Below are 22,175 nucleotides of genomic sequence, written 5' to 3' on the forward strand. Positions count from 1 at the left end.
GAGAATCCATGTTGACATACCAACATTGACAGGACTGTTGTGCCAGCCCTGAAACTTCTCAATGTGTGAAACCTTGTATCTTCCCCGACTGATCAGAGGGAAGGAAAGGAAAATACCTGTAATTGCCAGTACCTGTATAAGCATGGAAATATCCTTCAGCCTACGCTGTTAAAAAGGAGTGGAGATATAGGGGAAATTAGGATATATGTTGTATTTATCACAGCAAGTTTCAAGAATCATATTGCTGTATTTCACTCTAATTTCTGGGCTCTTGACCAGAGCCATGATCTCATAAGTTGAGGTATGTTTACTACTTGGGCTGCCAAATTCCATTATAGTTAAAACCTGCAGACTATTTTGTCACCATCATGGTCCAGGATCACAAGTGTGATTACTTGTTGGTTGTCCAAGCAGACAAGTATTTTTCTCTTTAGGTCTTCTTTTTTTGTTTTCCCCTTAAAATTAGGGTCTGTGGCAATCTTTGCACAAGTTCATTTAGAATGCTCAGTGTTGGAATTTTTATAACTTTCATGCCCTCTACCATCTGTTCCTTAGTTCTCTTCCCTGCCTTTTCTGGTGTAAATACAAACTATCTTTAAATCAAGAAGTGGGTTTATATTCTTCTCCCTCTTGACTGGAAAGAACAGGTTTGAAGAAACAGGGAAGGAAGAATGAATGGGATCTTTGGAGTGGTGGTAACCACTGAAAAGACTATTTCAGTGAAGGAAGAGATGCTGTCATTGAGATCCCTAATTTCACAAGTATGGATGTGGAGCTCCTGCAGTGTGCTACCAACTTAACTGTAGCACTGAAAGGGGTTGGGTCCTTCCTGGAGATCCCAAGATGTGTGAGCATCCTTGACCTTTCCTCACTGCAGAGTACTGGCAGAAGGTGATGGGTTAGTTGAGCACAAACTATTGTGCTAGAACACCATTAACATCTAGTAAATTAAACATTCTTTAATTTAATGTGAAGCTATTTTAGTGTTTGCTGTGATGAAAGTAAGATGTACATATTTGATCCTTTTTCCAGTCTTGTGGAAATGTGGATTATAATTAAGAAAAAGTTTGTGAAGCAGCTTCAGTTGACAATTACGAAAAACTTGTGCTTACTTGTGTTAAATTTAGGTTAGTCTGTATGAACTGTGGCTTGTGTTATTCTCAGCATATTCAGTTTGTTACCTTTGCTCCTGTCTAACAGAAGCCTTTGTAGCTTCCCATAGCAAAAAAAAAAAAAAAAAAAAGAAAAGAAAAAATCAAAGGACCATTCATTCATACAGTTAACTCTCATGAAGTAGCCAAAGGTCAAAATAGCTTTTAGACAACCAGAGGTGATTCTCTGTTCACCAAACTCAGCTTCAATGCAAAACAAAACAAACCCTTCCCCAAAAACTCATGCTGAAGTGAGCTTGAAAAATGAGAAGAACAAATGGCAATTCTGTACTTGGAAGTTGTAGTATCCAGGAATGCACAGCCTGCAAACATGGGCTTTGCTGCTTTTATGAGTGGGGACCCCCTACCCCCTTCAGACTTGCAGCCTTTTCAGTTTCATTGATACGTTAACTTAGATTCTGTGCTTCATCAGCCCTCGGGAGAGGTTAATGGTTTTGTATTGCTTTGAGCTAGGAGTTGTGTTACCTGTTGTCCTGGTTTTGGCTGAGACAGGGTTAATTCTCTTTCTAGTAGGTGTTGCAGTGCTGTGTGTTTTGGATTTAGTGTCTGTATAGGGATGAAGGTATGTAAAGTACATGTAAAATCTCCCTGAAAATTTCGCCTGAGATCTCCGTGAAAAATCCAAACTTTTTGTATATTTCCTCCCCCTGCAGAAGATAATTTGGTGTATGATTGTTTCAGTAATTCCATTGTTTCAGTAATTCTTGGATGAGATTAATCCTGAATGTATTTATTGCATTGGCTCATCTGGCAGAGAGGCTGAATAGCTGAGTGCTATATTATTACCTTGTGGTGTTAGTTGTATCTGTAGGAGTCCATTTAATTAGTCACAAGGTCTGAACATAAAACATGGTTGAAACTGTCGAGCCCAATTGCATCATCTGACTGCTGATAAATGATAAGAACTCCAGTGTTTGCTTGCAGAAACTTAGGATGATGATAGCTGTATTAAGAAGGTCCTCTTCATACTAATATGTCTATAAATTTGGTAGTGTTCCTGACAACATAATCACAGCTTTCTGCAGCCCTAATGCTTGCTCCTACAGCATTTAGTTCAATATGTAGTTTACATGTGTGAAAGATTTTAGTTATGCTCCATTCAGAAAAGGCTGTTTGAAAAATCTCCTATGGAGTGAGTGTTGCATGAAGAGCTGATGTTTTCAGAGTATATAGGGCTTGAGCAGTAATTATGTATTTACCTGTAAAACAGAATATAAGATGTTCACAAATGGGAAATATTTCACTCTTCTCTTTATGGTGTATTTTCAGTTTCTTAAATACTTTTTTTAGTAATGAACTAACTGTAAATAATGAATTATTCTTTTATTTTTCCCATTCATCAGAAGACTTACAGATTTAATGCATGTCAGTAGAATGTCTATTTAATGGACTAATTGTATTCTTTAGAATAACCTTAAGCATGTGGCAGATACACATACACACACACAGCTTATTTGTATTTTCCCTTTGCTTACAAGTGAAAATTTGTTTAACAAAACTTTGTGTCTTGCATTACAAGGCAAATGAGGCAAATGGCTTCCATTTGCATCTTTAATGCAAACAAGGAGCTTTAAGTGGAAGTGATCTATGAATTAACTAATTGTCTCTGGTTTTAATTAGGCAATAATATTAAATGAAAAGACCCTTGCTGATGATATCTTCGATGGAAAAAGCTGGGTCTTGTCAGTAAAGAACCAGAATCCATCTTAAACTCAATGGTAAAACTTTCTCTTTGAAAGTGTTACTTTCTTTTTCTACTGGAAAACCTTGCATATTAGAGTTTCCAGATGGCACAATTACAAGATTGATTTTTATTTAGGATACAGTAAACAAACATTGTGATTCATGTTCTGGATATGGTTTCAGGCACTCTTTTTAATTACAGATTTCTAAGATGTGATTTTAATATTGTTTTCCATTCCTATCCTGCTTGTCCAATCCAAAATTTTCAATAGCATAGTACAGATTAGAGGGTTTTTTTCTGCTACAGTAATAAAGTGTAGCTGGTTGATCACTTGTGACTTGAAGAATAAAAAAGCCCAGTCAAAAAATAGCAATTATTTTACATAGTTTCAATTTTTTTTACTCTAAATGAAATTGATCTGTCATCTTTTGGAAAAGATGGCTTTTTAGTGCAGGTACCCCCCCAGGGTTACAGGTAACTGTAAGCTGAGGTATGAGGTGCTTGTGCCACTGAAGATCCCTGATCCTGTGCCTCTGTTCTTCGGCACAGGGCCCTGCCCAGGCCTGCTCTGTGTTGTGCTTCTTCTCATCCTGTTCCTTTTGGAGGAAAAAAAAGGAACTGTTTGCCTTGTGGTCTGTGCTGTAGCCACAGGGAAAGGGTGGAGGCAGCCCATCTTCCTCTTAATTACTGGTGTTCTTGTTTTCCAGTAGCCAAGAGCTGGAGTAGGGTAAACTAGCTGTTGGAGTGTTGTTTTATGTTATTTTTGTCAGGGCAGAATCATCAATATCCCAAGTTACTGCAGATCTGTTTGTATGGTAGACTTCAGGATGTTACAAAGCCTGCAGTTCCCTTATAAATTCAGAGTAAATGCAGAGCTGGGGAAACGCTAATTTCATTTTACAAACCCTTGATTCTTCTCTTCAATGTGTTAGCATACAAATTATTTTCATTTTTTAGTTTTACTTGAGACTTGTGGGTTTATGGCACATGAATACTGGGCAGCAGTGGCTAAATAATTTTTGGTGATTATTTTAGCAGATTGTCCCTTTACTAAAAAAATTTAATGAATTTTTTTCCTTTTATTTCTTCCCTTGTTTTGTGACAGCAAAAGTGATTAAGTTTCAATGTAAGAATCTGAGGTGCACAGGACAAAGTGTGAAGGAGAACAAATCACTGTCTAACATGACAAGTTGTACCAAGTGAACACTAGCATGAAGCCACAGAAATACAAACATTACCAGGAACATTTTTTCAGTTCTTGTATTATTGAAGCTATTTCTTTCTTCAGTCTTGAGGCTGGGTTTTATTCTTTTTAAATAACAGAAACTTCCCACTGGTAGGAAGGTAGGCAATAAAGATTACTGTGACATTAGGCTGTCACTGTAGTCTGGAAGTTTACAGTCAACTTTTTCCATTAGAGATGAAACTATACCCAAATTCACTTCCAGACCACTCCAAGGAAAGGCTGCATGCAGTCTCACCTGTGAATATTAAGTTAGGCCTGGTGTCCTATGTGGCTTCAGGCTAGCATAACTTTTCTGGTCTGTGTCAATCTAAGAACTACAGTTACAAATCTAAGTCTTCTGATTTCTGCCATTCATATTTCCCAGTTAAAGTGACAAAGTGTTCCAGAATCTCACATGTCTTCTATACAATTTATTTAGTATAGTTACTGTGTAGACAAGAGATCAGAGACCTTCCCCAAATATGATTGCAATATCTCCCGTTTTTGCCAGAATATGTTCTGGCAAAACATGTGTGTGTTTCACTGAAGCTGTTTTGAAATGTGCTTGTGATGTTATATGTGGCAGTGTTAAACAACAGCCAAAGTCCCAAACAGAATCCTCAGGACATGTCAAGTTCTGTATGTAATGCTACAACCAGTCCTGAGACAAAGCACTCACCTGGGCCTGAAGTGACAGGAACTGTCCAAATACCTCAGTCAGTCTGTTTCCTCTGCCAGACCCTTGCATGTCTGGACTTGATGCTGCAGGTCCCACTGTGGGTGAAGAGTTTAATATATACTGAGCAGTGGCCATGTCTTGAGGCAAAAGGGAGGAACAGTTTTTCCCAGAAAGAGTAATTGCAGTTCCTGGTATGCCCCAGTGGCAGCAGAGCAAGGACTTAATCTCTCAAGAACACGGCCCTAAATCTCCATCTTGGTATTGCTCATTCATTTCTCAGGATAAAATCAAAATTTTCAGTGCAGTAAAAAAGCTTTCTCTGCCATTTCCCCCATGCTACTTTTTCCTAGAAAGCTGATGACTATATTGGTTTGGATATGTTCTTTGAGCATGGCTGAAATTTCACAGTAGCTGTAACAATTGTCTGTAGCTTTCTGTTTGCTCTAAACAGTGTTAAAATAATTTGTAGAGAAGGCAAATTAAGGTAAATGAATTCCCTGACAATTACTATTTAAATTTCTGTAAGCTGGACTATCCTGTATTAAGCCCTTGGGTGCAGACAGGTGGTGAGAGAGGTGTAGCTTTTAGACAGCACTGGGACTCATTTAGGTTGCAGCAATAATATGAAATTAGTACTTCAGCCTAGCCTGTCACAAGCAGAAGCACATTGATAAAGTTGTCTAACAGGAAAATGGAATACATTTTAAATTATAATTTTTTAAGAAAGAAGAGAGGTTTTCACTGATATGTAAGACTTGCTGTTAGTTTCCTTATAATTTCTAAATAGGAACAATGTGTATTTTATTGAATAGGATGCACCAGTCTTTTTCTGTGTCTCTCTATGAATGATGACAAAGGTCCATTCTTAGCATTTTGAAGACAGTTAAATATTTAATGTCAATCAAGATTTAATACAGTCTCAGAACTTTCAGTTCCTTCCTTTTGGAGGATCTTGTTGCTTGAAGGTAATATTCTGGGCTGACTTGTGGTTTGTGAGGTCTTCACTGACGAATAAATGTCTTTTGCTCTGTCTTAATTGATTTTTATTGATGTGGCATGTATTTCTTTGTACTAGAGACACTAAAATAAGTGCACTTTAGAGATTCTATTTTCATTTGTTCTTTTTGGAGATAGAGATAGAACAGATCTAGTATGGGGACAGAGCTGTAATTCAGTTATGAAATGTACTTTGTATTAATGGAGCCCAGCATAGTTATATGTTTGCAGTGTAATGTGTGTGTTAGTGTTTGTTAGTGTATCCAGAGTATTAACCTGTATTTTATTGTAGGTGTAGAGCCTATTGAAATTCATCCCCATGGCCTTTTAGAAGTCTGCCTTCTCTGAGGAGTCAATGAAGAGTGTTTTCAAGTGTAAATTGAGTAGTTGGCAGTGCTCTTCATATATGGCAAACAGCGAGTCTTTATTTAGAAGAAATCATCAATATTTAGAAGAAATACATCTGAGGGTTGCATTAACAATCACACTACTGTGCCTTCTTTGAATTAGATATATGTGTGTGTGTATATATGCTAAATTCTCAAAGCAGAGCTCCTCATGAGGCAGAGGAAGTTATTTGGGGATTTTCAGTACTAGTGATAACAGGATCTGTTGTAGAACTGGTACAAGTTGGTCTGAACAATAAATTTTAAAGTGATAATAGCAAATAATTGTAGGTAACTAGGAAAAGAAAAGGAGCCCTTCAGTTTAGATTATGTACATGTTACTTTAGTTGTTGTTTTTCAGTAAGTTTTATGCAAGTAAAACTTTAAGACATGATTGTGGAAACTGGTTTGTGTTTATAATCAAAATGAATTAAACTGCAAATGAGTGTTTATTTCTGATTGAAGAAAATAGATATGTAAATGTTAGATGGTCATTTCAGAACAGGAACAATGCAAGAAGAGCTAGGAAAACTCAAGAAGTGGCTTTAATATTCGGGGCTCAAAGGAATAATAGTAATGGAGTGTTTTAAGAGTTCAGTCTGTAAGGAGAATACCTACAGTTCTGCACAAATTGAATTAATATTTTATCCCTTGATAAAGTTACTAAAGGTCAACAAAATGTATTTCCACTGGTGCAATGAGTCTAGAATTCAGAGTACCAATTTAAAAAAATGCACAGAGTGTACAGCTTTTAAAAAGCTACTTGTAGTCAGGAAAATGGTTCTTGGTCATAATTTTAAAAATATGTATATCTCCATACAGCAAGTGTTTAGCTGTCTTAAATTTTTAGTTTCCTAGTTTGTAGTTAAGGAAACTGTTTTGACAAGGCCACTTCTATATGCTTAAGTCCAGAGTGATAGGGCTGACCCTATTAAATGATCATAGTTTTTCGCAGTCTGGTGATTAACAGGCTTTGAACTTTCCTGGCTTTCTTAATCCCTTTTAATCATTTAAACCTATTATTGTTTTGACTTCAATTTCAAAAGCCCTTTAAATCTGTCTTACAATATTAATAGCTGATTAAAGTCCTGATTTCCAACCATATTATCAGTGGGACGTCTTACATTATTACTCTGAATAATTCAGAAACAACTAGGAAAATATCGATCAAGGGTGAAAGAAAGAAAATCAGAAAAACTGGACCTAGTAATTGTTATATTCAAAGTAGTGATCATATCCATGTGTTAAGTGGGAGAAACAAAATTTATGCTTTAATTTATGACATGAATAGCTGTATTTCTTTTTTCTTTTAGGTTTCAGTAGTGTCATTTTAAGCTAATTCTGTGTTGACATTTAAATCCATAATACATCTTTCATAATAAGTTATGTGTTAAAAAAAAATTCTGCTACTATTTTTTGAATCCCTTTCACTCAGAAATTCCAACTTTTTTTTCTGAAGAAGAGAGGTTTGTATAGGGAGTCATGCAGCCAAAAAAGAGTCCAGTCATAATAGTGGACAGGAACTGAGTAAAAAGGAAAACACTAGAAATTTGCTCCATGTGTTCTCCAAGGTGGTCCTTCATTCTCTCAGCTCTGACATATCTATTCCCTTAGCAAGGTTTAAAGTCTGGAATTTTTTTAAAATTAAGTACCCTGTACCTGTGGTTTGAGTTGCAGTTAATTTTTTCCCTAAGCAGATGCTTTTGTGTAGTTGAACAGTGCAGTTCTCTGCCAGTCAATGTACATGCCCTTTCCCAAACCGAACTTGATTCTTTGTCACTGATAACTATAAAGTAATTTATTTCCTATTAAATATGAAGTAATTAATTTTTTCTGAAGTAATTTGTTTTCTACATTCTATAGAATTTAAGATTGATTGAACCTTCTGTTGCTATTTTTTCAAGTCTCCTTCCCACCACCACTAGTATGTGCTTTAATCCTACCTACATTTCTTCGTCTGGAGCTGAACACTTTAGCTACAAGATTTTCTGTTTGAAAAAATAAGAAAAATAATTAGTGAGGCTGACAGCTCACTCTGGGATATTTTTGCTAATTTTTGTTTGGTTTGTTTGCTTGTTTCTGTAGTAATCCATTGCTGTCTTAAATGCTTGGTGTGAGTTGGAAGCTCAGGTTGAATTAGTTACAATTCATAACACCTCATTTCCCCTCTCCCCAAGTTACTACTCTGTAGGATGCCTTTAACCCCACCCATTTTTTATGCTTTTAATTTACCTATTTGGTTTCACATGTGTTAGTGTTTTGAACTCTTATTGTCTGCTAGATGGTCAAAGATGTCAGTTGTCATGACATACCCGTGCCAGTCTCCTGTCATCTGTGGATTTCATCAGTAGTTTCTGTATTTAAGGCCAGATCACTCATGGATGTGTGGCATAGTGTTGGGTCTAGCACTGATCCATGCTGAAATCAGTCTGATTTATGCATTCTCTCACAGTTCCAATATTTTCCCAAAGAAATGTCTGAAAGGTGTTCTAAGCAGTTTCCTCTTTTGTTGGTATAAATGGATCCTTGAAAAACCTTTTTCTGGAAGCAGGCTTTCTTTAGGCTTTTATTGCTACTGTACAGTTTGTCTTTAATCTTTCAGTTTTTCAGGGATGGCAATCTGGCCTTTTATATTTGTCAACAAAGCAGTATCTATTCAGTAAGAAATTTTTCTAAAATGGTCTAACCTGTTACAAGATGATCCTTAAGTAACAGTGTCACTGAACCCAGAAATTAGTGTAGAAAAGATCTCTGTTTTGCTGTCAACTTGAGGCCAGGAAGCAATGTGACAAGATAGGGAGGACCAGCTGCCCTGGTGTAGAATAGGAGAGAGGTTAAAGAGGGGAAGAAAATTTGAGGGGATGGGGAGTGTGATGCTTTTCAGATGGTGAAACTAGGAGACTAAGGAACAGTGCAATCTACAGAGGAAAAAAAGTAAATGTATTGAACTGCTGGAGTAAAAACAGTGCAAGTCAGGCAAGACAGTGAGACTTTCAGAATATGAATCAAAGGCCTTTACTGTTTGGGTCTGTCCTGTTTTTTTTAGTGGAGGGAAAAAACATGTCTTACATATTTGGACTAAGGTCCTTGTATCTGCCACTTACAGAAAACTTCAATTTGGTTTAGCTGCTTTCATCTGGTCCGTGATGAACTGGGCTGCTAAACTTACATACCAGGTGTGGTCTGGGTTGTGGATTTTTTTTGTTTTTATCTGGATTTAGAAAATTCATAGCCCTAGAATCTGGTTTAGCAAGCTCAAAGTAATGATCCAGACGTACAAGTCATGATACTCACACTGTATTTGTGTGCGTGGGAAAGATTATTGGGCTAGTGGGAAGAGCAAGGCTACATTAAATTTAACTGAAATTTCAATGCAGCTGTAGCCTTGTCAAAAATGCAGAAATACTTCAAGTGCAATTTGACTACTGTAGGAAAAGCAGTTTCCTTACTGCTTTTTGATCTCTGTATAGATCAAGTCAGAAGAAATGGAGTTAGCACTTATGGCAGCATTACTTATTCTGTCTGATAAATTGCAGATGGAACTTGAGAAACAGGCTGACCTTCTGTACCCATCCCCCATAAATCTGAGGCATTAGAAATATTTTGTGAGCTGGGCTTGCTGTGCGCTTTGGCTCGTGAATGCTCATGAGGATGCCCTGTTGTAGCAGGTTCACACATGGCTGATGATCTTGTGGGTTGTGAGAACTGCACAGAAATCAGTCCATATACTCTGAAAAAGGACATGTGAATACAGTGTCCCAGAGATGCCTTGTTCTAGTTTTGACAAGAATAATAATTATGAAAAAGAAGAAAAAAAAGGACTGTGGTTCCTTTGTTTTTAGCCTAGTGAAGGTAGGCTTAACATCACTTGGAAGCTGAAGTAACACAATTGCTGAATCATTCTTATGCAACCTTCTTTAAATTAATCTGAAATATAATAAGACTATAGGGAAATCCTTAAGGTTCCTTAATGACTTCTTTGAAAATTTATGAAGAAATGCTTCTGCTGAGCTCTGTCTTAACAGGTATCTTCTTTTATTGATGAAGCATAGCCTAGTATAAATAAAATCTACTTGTCTGGTCCAGTTAATGCAGCCAATGGGTGTCAGGTGTCTAATGGAGAAATCACATTCTGTTCCTTTTTTTGGTGACTTTTCTGCAAAGTTCAAAGAACACGTTGAAAACCTGCCCTTTCATGTATTGAATTTTTAATCAATCTGGGGAATACTTAAAGCAGTAAGTGCAGCAAAGCATGTCAAATACAATAAGCTTATGGAATATCAAAGCCCAAGTGCATTTAAAGGTGAGCAGGGTTAGTCAGAGCCGTGTACTGAGGCAAGAAGTTTGTATTTATTTGTACATCAACCAAAGCAGAGGAATGTTGGGCAGATATAGATTTTGGGCTTCCTGGAACGCTTTACTGTCCCAGCTTTCTGTCATGAACATAGTTTAAATATAGGGGTTTTTTTGCTCACTGCTCACATTGATGGTTAATGCTTAGAAAAATACTTTTATCTCTAGTAGTACTCTTGAAAATAGTGATCACAATATTACTGTCATACATATGCAGTTTTTCATACATCCTTTTCTGGTCCAAGCAGCATATATATATATGCATGTGTGTGCTGATTTTCATTTTGATATTTGTGTAATTATTACTTATTTTTTTGTTTAGATTAGTGAATTCAACTAAAAAAACTTTGAAAGTTGACTTAATTTTAAAGCTATGAAGATGTATTGCCATTTTTTTAAACTTGTTTGCTCATCACTAGTTTCATTTTGGCCTTTTGGATAGGTGAATATTACTATCTTTTCAGGAAGTTTTTGATAGAGAAGATCTGAATTTTTTATACGTTTGGAGTTTATCACCAGTGCATATTTCATGCAGGCTGTGTTTTCTTTTTAATTTGGTCAAAGCTTTGTGAAATTGGATGCTGCCTGAAAGGAACCGTACTTTATGGCTGTTTGTTACATTAAAAATATTTCTGTAAAAATGCTCACTACTGTCTAAGTACATGAATTTTCATTCTGTCTTGTATGAGAAGCTGGGAAATAAAAAATCCTGGAGTTGTGGGATTACTATTTTAGAAGGATAATTAAAATACATTACAGAAGTTGAACTTGGAAGTTCTGGTATGCTAAAAAAATTAAAAACTGGCATATAATAAAAATGATATATTTTGGTAGAAATTGAGATTATAAACTTGCAGGTGAATGTTGGGCAAGTTCTTCAATGTACATGAAGAAGTGAAGAATATAGCACCTTTTTTACCACTGTAGCCAAATGGAATGTACTGGTCAGAGTTGTACTTCTAGCTCTTGGAACAGACCTCTTCCAAGTGGCCATGGTATTTTTTTCAGAGTATATTTAGGTGTACCTAGAGCAAATTTCCTTAACACCATGTCCTCACAATGCCTGCAATAATGTTTTAGTCTGGGTCCCTTACTTTATTTCCAGGCTTGTGGAGAGGAAAAATATTTGAGATTTCTATAGCTATGAATTTATAATTAGTTGTGCCTTTGTTTATTGATGAAATACAGGCACATGAGATTGCTCATTTGTCCTGGGAAGTTAAATGTGTAAACATGTCTTTTTGTAGTGTCAGAAAAATACTGTCTGAAAGAATTCTCTTGACACTGGAAAAGTTGCTGTGTAGCACTGTGAAACTTCCAATTTAAAGTGTCATTAGAAGTGTAGAAAAAAAGGAAGTTGTGATCACTCCTTTGCTTACTTCCATAGCATATACGGCTCTCTTCTACTCACTAGTTTAATATCAGGCAATTAAATCTATAATACATACACAATTGGTCGTTCTGGTTGCTTAGAGGGTTTAGATGTCCTTATTTTAAGTTTTTTGGTTGCTTATCTTTGGCTTCAATTTTGCACTTAGTATTGTTAGCTCCTAAATGTTATTTAGAGAAGTTGTGACAAATCTAACCTTCATTAGTTAGGAAGACCCAACTGGTGTTTATCAATCTTGCCTATAAAGCACATGTTGGGAAAATATTATGTAAGCTGCTCACTGTGCTAGTTGCACATTTAAATTTATTAAATAGTTCAGCAGCTGTGTATGAAATATAATACATGTCTTAATGCATAAAGTACTCATAAAAATTTGAACTCTACCAGCATTTCCCTTAGTGGGAAGTTTTCTTTGACACCTTGCTATCTAAGCAATGTCTTTAGGGATCAAGGAAGAATATTTTAAGAAAACTGTTTTCACAGTAAAAAAATAGGTGGTGGTGGTGAAAAAGATTGTGTAAGCTGAGGTTCACCAAAGGAAGCATTCTGCAAACCTTAGGGGTAGCAACTGTGTCCCTCCCAGCCCCTCTGTGGTATGTCAGTAACACAGCCCAAAATCACACATCTGTTGAACAACATTCCTCTTATGTTTCATGATTTCTGTAGTAGCTGACTTACCAGGCTGAGTAAGACAGGTTTTATTTGTTTGAGTTTTTTCTCTTCTAAATAACTGTGGGGGTAAAATTGTGGTTAAAAAAAAAAAAAAAAAGGTGTAGGAACAAATATTCTGGAAGCTTTGAAAAGCTCAAAGATACACTTTGTTTCTCAGCAAAGAAAATTATATACAGTTGAAGCTGAAATAGTTTGACTGGTAGAGGAAAAGCACTCAGCTTAATTTTTAATGAAGGATGTCTGTGACTTTCTGTGGATATATTTGTTAATGGGCAAAATGATCTCCATTTGCAAAAGGGATTGCATATTAGTGTATCTGTCTATGGCAGATAAATCCTTTGGACATTGACCTGATTTCATTTTAAGTCAGATTGCAAGCTTCATGAGAAGAGACAGTTCTGAAAGATGTTCCTTTTAGAATTTCCTGGTAACTCACTGCGTTTTCTCTGATACATGAGTATTTGCTATCAGTGAAATTCATATTAAGATATGACAAATGGAGATATTGGGGAGGTGTAGCACCCTTGTGAAGAGACTGGTATTGGGCTAAACCCTTTTTCATGTAAGAAAAAGAGCCTGATACTGTTGATTACAGAAAACATTAAGTTGGAAATAAATGTAAGATCATAAGAGTAAAAACTGGTGTCTTTAAAGACTGACAGGATGGTAAAGTATGAAGAAGATTGGGGAATTGAAACAAGTGACCTGAATCTGCACAGGAAACTCCTGCCTACCCTGAGTCAGACATGAGCCCTGCACTTGGAAGGAGAACATGGATGAACCACTGTATCCTGATTAGGAGTGTCTACACCAAGGATTTAGCAGCAAAGTGGATAAATGGATTCAACTCAGCATGATACTGTAGCAAATAACCTGGGGAAGTCTCTGTGTTTGTAAACAATAAAAATCAGTCAGTCAGTGTCTTGTATGTCTGAGTGCAGTGAGCACTAGTGAGCTTGAGAAGCTGTCCAGCGTTGGTCCAGGATTGCATTTTAAATGGATGCTGAAAATATGAGTTTCAGAGAGTATCATCAAAAAATGCTGTAAGGAATAGAGAAAGGATATTGTGCCTATTTGTTATCAACAAAAATAATTTTGCAAGATAGATTGAGTGTAGCTGTTGGTGACCAGAATCTTCCCTCAGGAGGAACAACTTAGGGCTCTGCAGTTGTCTACAGCAAGGAGCAAACACAGAGGACAAAGGGACAGTGGGAACCTTCAGCAGTGTGAGCAGATAGCTGCTTGCAGAGTTGTCTAATGGACACTTGACTTCTGTATTCTGGGCCCACAGAATACTACAGCAATTTATTTTGACATGTCAGAAGATTTCACTCTGATGCAGAACAAAAGTGAGGTCACCCCTTAAAGGTTTTCCACCGTGAGTGACAGTGCAGGCTGCAGCATGGCTGGCAGTAGGGTGTCCTGGCAGAGACTGCATTCATTTCCCTCTGATCAGGCACTGTTGGCAACCTATTCTGTTAAATCAGCCATTAGGTTAAACCAGCAAAGAAAGTTTCTTTCTCTCAAGCACTCACTTTTATCAGAAGTTGCTTGTATGGACTGCAGAAGTTTCCCTAAATAGCCTGTTGTTAAAGTATATTTTTTTCTACAGAATTATTTTGGTATTTATTTTAATAGTTTTATTTGGTACAGGGAGAAACACTACAGCCACGTTTAGTGTTTCTATTGTCTGTAATCTTCCCTTTCATGTTTTGGCAGATTCAAATTATAAGATCAATGTATGGTTCATGGTATGAAGTGCAGTGATTTTTGGTAGATAGTGTCAGCCAAAGTGTCCAGTAGAGTTTGAAGCCAACATATAAAGCAAAATTTTGTGTGATGTTAAGTTTACTTTGATAAACATGTTATAAGTTATATGTTATATATGTTATAAAATTTTGTGGCTGTCTTTGCAATACCTGTATCTGAATCAACAAACACATAGTTTAATAATTTGAAACTGAAAAATTCATTTTATGGCCATATTCTCATGCGAGTAACTGCTTTGTGTTTTTTCTTTCTTTTTTTTCCCCCAAGGTATGGGCTGAAGCCAAATGACCAAATTTTGGCAGAGGAGAAGCACAAAGAACTGTAAGCTTTTTTGTGATGATATACATGCATGTTACCTATATACTTTTTAATGTATATACATATCTTATTGTTAAATACCTGAAGCAAAAATGTTAGCTTTTGCTCTTTAGTATTGTCTGCTGTAACTTGCAAAGCTTGTCTGAAGACTAATTGTTACAAAAAGAGATTAAAAAATCTTTTTTCATTAATTTCTTTTAAAAATTTTTAATTAACTGCAGTTGGTACTAATGCAATTTAAATGCACCATTTAAATGTTCATCCTAAATGCCTATGTTCATTTCTAAATTAGATACAGATTTCTAGGCTTACTTTCACATTTCTCACTTTCAGGGTAGAGATACTGGGGAATTTGGTCCATTTTTTGTTCATCTACATGCTTAGATATAAAAATAACACCCCTTTTTTTCCTTACTATTTTAAACTTTAGGCTCTTGCACATAACTGTTTGTTTCCAGTACTTCATTAGCATTGTTTTGCGTTATTTTGCATTATTTCATGATACACCAGAAGACTTAGGGAGTTTATCCTCGTGTAAGGTAATGTACCTGTTTCAGATGAATTCACATCTATAGCTGTCAAGTTTTCCCATATTAAATTTTGAATGTTTTTAGAAAGGTCAAAGATTTCAAACAGTAAAAATGTATTCTGGTAACAAGGATTCAATTCCTCTGGAAAAGATTTTTTTTCAAAAGCTTTAGTGATTTAATTACTAACCAAATGTTCCATGTTCTCTCAGAGGATGGAAAAAGACATTTAACTTAAGTCAGTACATCATAGTAATGTACCTGTGACATTAAAACTGCTTGAGCTCCAGGCAAGAGACAGGCAACATGAGTTTCCTTTGATGAATGATAAGATTGGTTTTATATAGAGCACACTCTCTAGAACACTTATGGACAGCATAGCTTTGATTAACCCATTAACCCATTTTGGATGCCATGAGCTACAGTGTTAAAAGTACTGCAGAAAAAGTGCAGAGGGGTTAAACACAAGGTAAATTACATGCAGGTCTGTATTTTGGACAGTACAAGTTGTACTGTGTACACAAGCTTTGTTTGTTCAATAGATACTGATTAAACTGAGCATTTTGATATGAGATATTTCATTTGAAGTACTTCTCTCTTAGCTTTTTATTATAGGTATATTGCATATTAGTTAATTGCATGCTTACTATTGATATGTTTACAGCATAGTCACTTTTCTTAAATGGAGGATTGAACTAATTTTATTAAAGTAGTTCTTTATTAAATTTTGTTTAATACAGAAAGTTCAGTAAAACTCAAGATTTACATGGATCAGCTGCAACAGAAGCCCTTCTTTAGTGTTTTGTTGTACACACTGCATTAGCTCCTGAGATTATTTATATGTTGGTAGGTATAATGAAAGAGGTTGAACATGCTTTTGCCACTGATCTTGTCATCTTGAATGTCACTGGATACTTGACCAGGGAAAAAAACTCCTGGAGGTCAGTGTCACGTTGTTTTCAGGAGAGACCTTTGGAACATTTCTAATGCTGTGTACTCTTCTCCTTGGCCCATGTGACCACCACAGATTGCACATTGTTGAACTTCAGAGCACTTTCAGTCCTGCAAGCTAAAGTCTCTGATTTAACTTATAGATGAGTTGTTAGGTACTTAATTAACCTTTTCTGATGTTAAATAGACCTTCATATTTTAAAGAAATGCCAGTTCTAAGAAACATGAAAAACAACTTATCACTAGGGTAACTGTTGCTGAAGTGATTATAAACTTATTCTTAGGTACAGTGCCCTTATAATTAAGGTATTCTCCTGACCCTATTGTAATGTTTTAAAGTCAAGTACAAAGTTAGTTTCTACATATTACTGTTCAGTTCCAAAATCCTCCTACTTAAAATAATTTATCTTTCAGTCTTTGAAATGTCAGAAGATTTTATATTGTCTTCCCTAGTAGTAAAGAAGACTTCTTTTGGCATTCTTCATCTAAAATCCATCATAGTGATTTATCTGACTGTCAAATGTCCTTCAGTTTCTCAGACATAGTTCAGTATAGCTGTTGTTGATAAAAATGTAAATTTTGTTCAGTAATGAATTCCTTACCTCCAAAGGTGACTGAGCCTGCTACCCTGACTTGGCTTGATCCTTTAGTCCTTGAGTCTTAGTTATCTGGAGAGAGAAGTACAGCCACTAAGAGTGGCATTGGTTTACAGGCATGGCATCATGCTTAACTTCTATTTTAAGCACTAAGGTATGAAAGATCACCTTTTTCCCCCCCTGCTTTCAATGCACTTCAACTGTAGCAGCCTTCTAAATTTGTCTTTTCATTTTGTGTACACTTCTTTTGTTTAACAGCAATTTCTTAGCACTACAGCTCTTAAGTTTGGGCATATATGCATTCTTTTCAGAATTTAGCTGGAAATATCTACTCCTTCCCCACCCAATCAATTTCTGAATGTACCTTATGAAGGGTGCAAGGTACTGTCCCACAGCTCAACCTGTTTCCATTAAAATGAGCAGATTAGTTAGAGCCATCAGCACTGGTGATCAAGCAAAGCCATGCCCATGTTGTAGGGAACCAGATGAGCAGCACACTTGTTTTCAGTGAGGAGTCTGCTGTTCTGCAGAGGGAATAACAAAGGTGGTGTCTTCTGTTTGCATTGGTGTTTTACAAGGGAAGTATTGAGCATTTGTGGCTCAAGGGATGTCCTGCAGATGTTTCCCACCTTCCCTAACCCAGCTAATCCTCCTCAACTCTGAGTCCTGCAGGACTGCTAGGGAAACTCAGACATAATAAGGGGAGGCCTTAATGTTGCATTTATTTTTTTCTCCTTCTTAGAACAATAAAAAATATAAACTCTGAGACAAAAATATTTTTCCTGACCCTTTGTATAGTCCTTTTACAGGAGTTTCTATTTTTAATTCTCAGAATTGGCCCGATTGGCTTTAACTGAAGGTCATATTAGCAAGTATAGAATTGTGTATGCTGTTGCCTAGGCTGATTTTTTTTTTGTTTTACTATGGTTCCACATCAAAAGTTTTTTAGGAGAATAAATTTAGGCTAGGTGCAGCCAGCGATGGGGTGTGATGGAAGTTGTTTGATATTAAAGTAGGAATACTTTAATACAGAGTTCAGCTTCGCTGTGTAGAGCAAGTGTTGACAGAGGAGTTGGGATTTCTTGCTAATATTTTCTTTTACTAAACTAGGGGCTGTAAGCCAAATTTTTGTAGCTCCACTAGCTTGTATGAATACAGGTGACTGAAATACAGTCACTGTGAGTTTTAAAAACATTGTTTGGAGTTCAGTAGTACCACTGAGTCTGTAAGCAATGCTTCAGAACACTTGTTTTAGTGCAGCTTTGACTGACTCCTTGTTGAACAGTTTTATAAACTTTTGCTTAAGCAGTTTTGGCTGTGATGGGACACTTTGGAAAGTTAGTTGAAGGAGAGAGTAAGAAATGTGGAATCCGCATTGTGTTTCTCATTTTTTAAGCTTTATTTTTCAAAGATCAAGACCATGAAGCGTGGAAGAAGATAAATAGCAGCTTTCTTTCTCTTCAGTTCATTTTTCATGTATTGGTCAGAAGGGAGAGAGCAGCTGTGTTGCTCTGCTGCAAGTTGGCTGAGGGGGATTTGTTTAGCTGAGAGGGATTTCATTCTTACCTGCATACTTGCTATTTTTCATAGTGAAGCTGAACAAGGGAGAGAGGGACTCTTAAATTTGACCCCAGCTGTTTGGGTGACTGATGGAGTTTTGATTTACCTGCAACATCTGGCAGGAGGTGGCGTGTGCGTATTTTCTGGTTTTGCTTAGGTAATATAGATATTTAAGTGGAAGGGTCAGTCTTGGAGTCATAATAGGGATGTTTGTGGATTACAGGGGGCCTCTACTGCTTGGGAAAGAGTAGAGAAGTCTACAGGAGGGGTTTAGAAGTAGTCTGGGTATGTCAGAGAGCTCAGGGATCTCAAAGGGATTAGAACCATGTCACAGGAATGTTGAGAGCAGTTTCCTTGTATCTGGGGGCGGGGGGGTTACCCCGTGTTGGTGACTATCACAGTATATCAGTACAAATCTATGGGACTCGAGCGAGCACAGTGAGAGTGCAGCCGTGTGTCATGGGAAGTTCAGCTTGCAGGGAGGAGCCGTGAATTCTGGGTCACCGGCGGGATTGTCCCTCTAACGCTTGGGGAGACAGCCGAGTGTTGTGTGCCACTAGAGGGCGCGCTTTGTCTTCGGTAGCGCTCGCAGAAATCCTTCCCTGGGTGCGGGGTTCGGGATTTGTCCTGTTGGGCTGAACTCTCTCCAAAATACCTTTGCTTTTTATCCATCCTCTTTCCCCCCTAAAGACAAAAAAGAGGGTAGCAAGTTGTTTGTGGGAGCAGGAGGAAGAGAGAATAAAATATCAGAAATATGAAGCTTTAACTCTTTTGTTGGCCTTCTCATATATGCTGACAATATATGTGATTTGTATGGATGAGGTGATACATGAATCTGTCATGGCTGTTGAGTTACTCCATATAATATGCCTCACTTGTAATTACATTTGAGTAGATTAATATATATTATGAAATATGATTTGGCAATGAATTAATGTGGAAAACTGTTATGGCAGTTATAACAGGGTGCTCAGATTAATGAAAAAACCTGCCAGCTCCCACCTTTACACGACTTTATTTTAGATTCTTTCCTCATTTTTTAAAAAATCAAGTATCATATTGACCTGTTTAATGGTGTGAGTTTTGTCTGAAAACTTCAGTAAAAGTCACTACTGTGCAACTGATACTTGCTTTTACAAAATCAAATATTTTTTTGAGTTTTTACAGGAAAACTCTTAAACTCCTCTTTTTAATGAGTAAAGAGTAATTTAGAATGACTAGTCTCTTAAGTTGCCACTTTTTACCAAAGCAAATAAAATTCTGTATATATTGACTCTGATTGTTCCATGACATGTAATTAAGCACTTCTTTAATTAAATTTCCATTAAGTACTTAGGGATTCTGTGGGGTAAGAATCTGCATGATGTGCTGTCTATATTTGAGAAACTTGTAAGGAATGATCTTGATGGATGGGAAGAACACTGCACTGATCTGGAATGTTTTCTTCATCCAGTTCTTTGAGTTGTTGGCTCCCTCTGTAGAAACTACTTTAAATTGCAGTTTGATTTCTCTAGAATTGTTTTGTCACTTCTGTGTACACACATAAAAGCTTGAGTCAGATGTAGAAAAGTAATGATTTATAGTTAGCTACAGAATTTCTATGACAGATTCCTCCCTCTGTATTTTTTCCTTCCTTTTTCTGGATGTCTACCATTCATGCAATTATTTTGAATTACAGCACCAATGCAAATTAGCAGTATAGAAACCAGTTCATGAAATTCTCAGTAACAGGGAGTCCTGCATGAAATTTCTAGAAGTTAAGGTACCAAGTTATAGCAGAAATACTTTTAACTTCTTTCATGGAGCAGTCTTTACATATGCTGAAATTGAAAATAAGAAATTTCAAGTTAGTTTTAGTATATAATTTCATTTTGCGTCCTGCTGTTGGAGATGTTAAATAAGTAATCTGCACAATACTTGTTCAGGGTGGTAAGCACTTTGCATCAGTATTTTAAAACTGTATGTGTGTACCAGTACATTGTTTTAATTGAGCCTTCTGCCTCTGTTCATGTTCCTTTGTGTGTATAGTACATTGAAGCCCAACTTTGCTATGTGGCTTTAAAGGCTCTATTAGAATAGTCTCTATTGTTAAATGGCTCCTGGAAATCAGTGTCAATTCATTCTTGTATGGCAGAGTGCTTATTTGATGTAAAATAGAAGAAAACTTCTGATAACAGCTATGGCTGGCAGTTAAGAGCAAGGCTTATGCTTCTCCGGGGAGCTTGGTTTTGTAGCCTGAGATGCTTATCTGAGCCTGTTGTGGGATACAACACTTCCATGGTAGTGGCAAGGACGAGTGCTGCAGGGGAAAGAGAAGGATGGTTATGAAAGCCAATGGAGAATCCAAAATATTCATGTGTGTGACATACAAGGTGTAAAAACTGCTGCTAAAGGATTGAATCTTTATTTGTTAAAGGTTCCTAATGTCAGATTCACTGTTCTTCTGTAGTCTTGCTCTAAATCGCATATATTAATTTTTCTTCTCTTACCTTCAGTAGAGATTTTCTTGTGTCATCTGCTTTGATTACCACAGCCTTATCATAGGTGGTACAGAAGAGATCTCAAAAGATCCTTCATGGGAAAGATGTTTTCCGATATTCTAGCTCAAATTTAATTGGTTACAGAAACCCTCACAGTACTGGTTATTGAATTAAATTGATCTCTTGTAATTATTTCTTACTTTGACAGTTTTTGCAGGAATAGGTGGACTGACATGGACCACCTATTTGGTTCCTCTGTGTAGTAAGCTAATGAGGCCAGTTTTCTTTTTGATAGTATTCCTGACAGTGATTACTGTTCCTCAGTGTGTACTAGACATACATGCTTTAAAGCAAGCAAATAACATTTTTCCTTTTGCTGCCTGTTCCTAAGCTCACCCTCCTGCACAAACTGAGCAGAGAACCCACAGCCCTGAACTGAACTCTCAGACTTGGAAGGCTCAAGTGATCTGAACTCCTGTAAAGCACTTCAGCTTGCCTCTCACCCCGTGCAGGGCAAAGGCTTCACAGACAGCACCCTCCTGTCCTCCTGGGGCTCATTTCCAATAAATGCAGTTTGGGCAGTCACTAAGACATGACTGTCCAGAAGATAACTTCCCTCATGATTTCTCTTGGCACTTTCTTATTTATACAACTTGTTAAAAAATGGTGTTAATGTTTCCACAGCACTGACTCCTGGTATTGATGAAGTGTGGTGCTAATGCAGTAGTGATGGGACTGTGTGCAGTGACAGATGTATTTGAAGACTGAGTTTTGAATATGCAGAATGATTTTTTTTTTCCATACTGCTGCATATTTCTGTCACTGTAGTGCTTTATTTCCAACAGAGGATGGGGTGCACTCTTTTTAGACTAAGATGCAGTCTTGTGCTACAGAACATGCAAAATCTCCTGGGATTGCTGCTTTTTAGCTAAGGTAGCTATGGTTTCTGCATCTTTACTGCATAGTTTAGCATTGGACAAGATATGTCTTGAGAGTATTAATTTTTGTTATGCAATGTAGCACTAAGCATGAGATTTTCCTAAAATTTAGAAATTATTAATTGGACCTTTTAATACCCTAGAAGATACATTGTCTTAGTGTCTTTTAGAAAGAGAATGTATTAAAGATGGCTGTGGGATGGTTTTGAGCTGTCAGAGTAATTATTTAACTTCAAGCTGCAAGTTACACAGCAAGAACTGCATATTCTGAAACAAAGAATGAGAATTTAACATGGGATTTTTGTTCTATTCTCTTATTGTATTTCTTACATGTATTCTGCTTGCAGTCCTCTAGACATAGCACCAGAATCAGAATAAAAGCTAATGCTCACCCAACCATTTTGTGGAATTATATTAATTTTATTGCCTTATGTATACTGCGTGTGAAGGAGAGCCTTCAGATAATCTTCTGTTGCAG

At 36.7% G+C, this 22,175-nt stretch overlaps 1 protein-coding gene across 2 annotated transcripts in view; it reads left to right on the forward strand.

Annotated features, from left to right (window-relative positions):
• ADK (adenosine kinase) overlaps positions 1-22,175 on the forward strand; it is a 265,612-nt gene that overhangs the window by 18,620 nt on the left and 224,817 nt on the right. For both annotated transcript variants that reach the window (XM_064716993.1, XM_064716994.1), the window contains exon 3: positions 14,595-14,648. In XM_064716993.1, coding sequence (XP_064573063.1) covers positions 14,595-14,648 — 54 coding nt within the window. The remainder of the gene's footprint in view (positions 1-14,594; positions 14,649-22,175) is intronic.

This window comes from Zonotrichia leucophrys, chromosome 6 (genome assembly GCF_028769735.1).
Source record: "Zonotrichia leucophrys gambelii isolate GWCS_2022_RI chromosome 6, RI_Zleu_2.0, whole genome shotgun sequence".
NCBI classification, from domain to species: Eukaryota; Metazoa; Chordata; class Aves; order Passeriformes; family Passerellidae; genus Zonotrichia; species Zonotrichia leucophrys.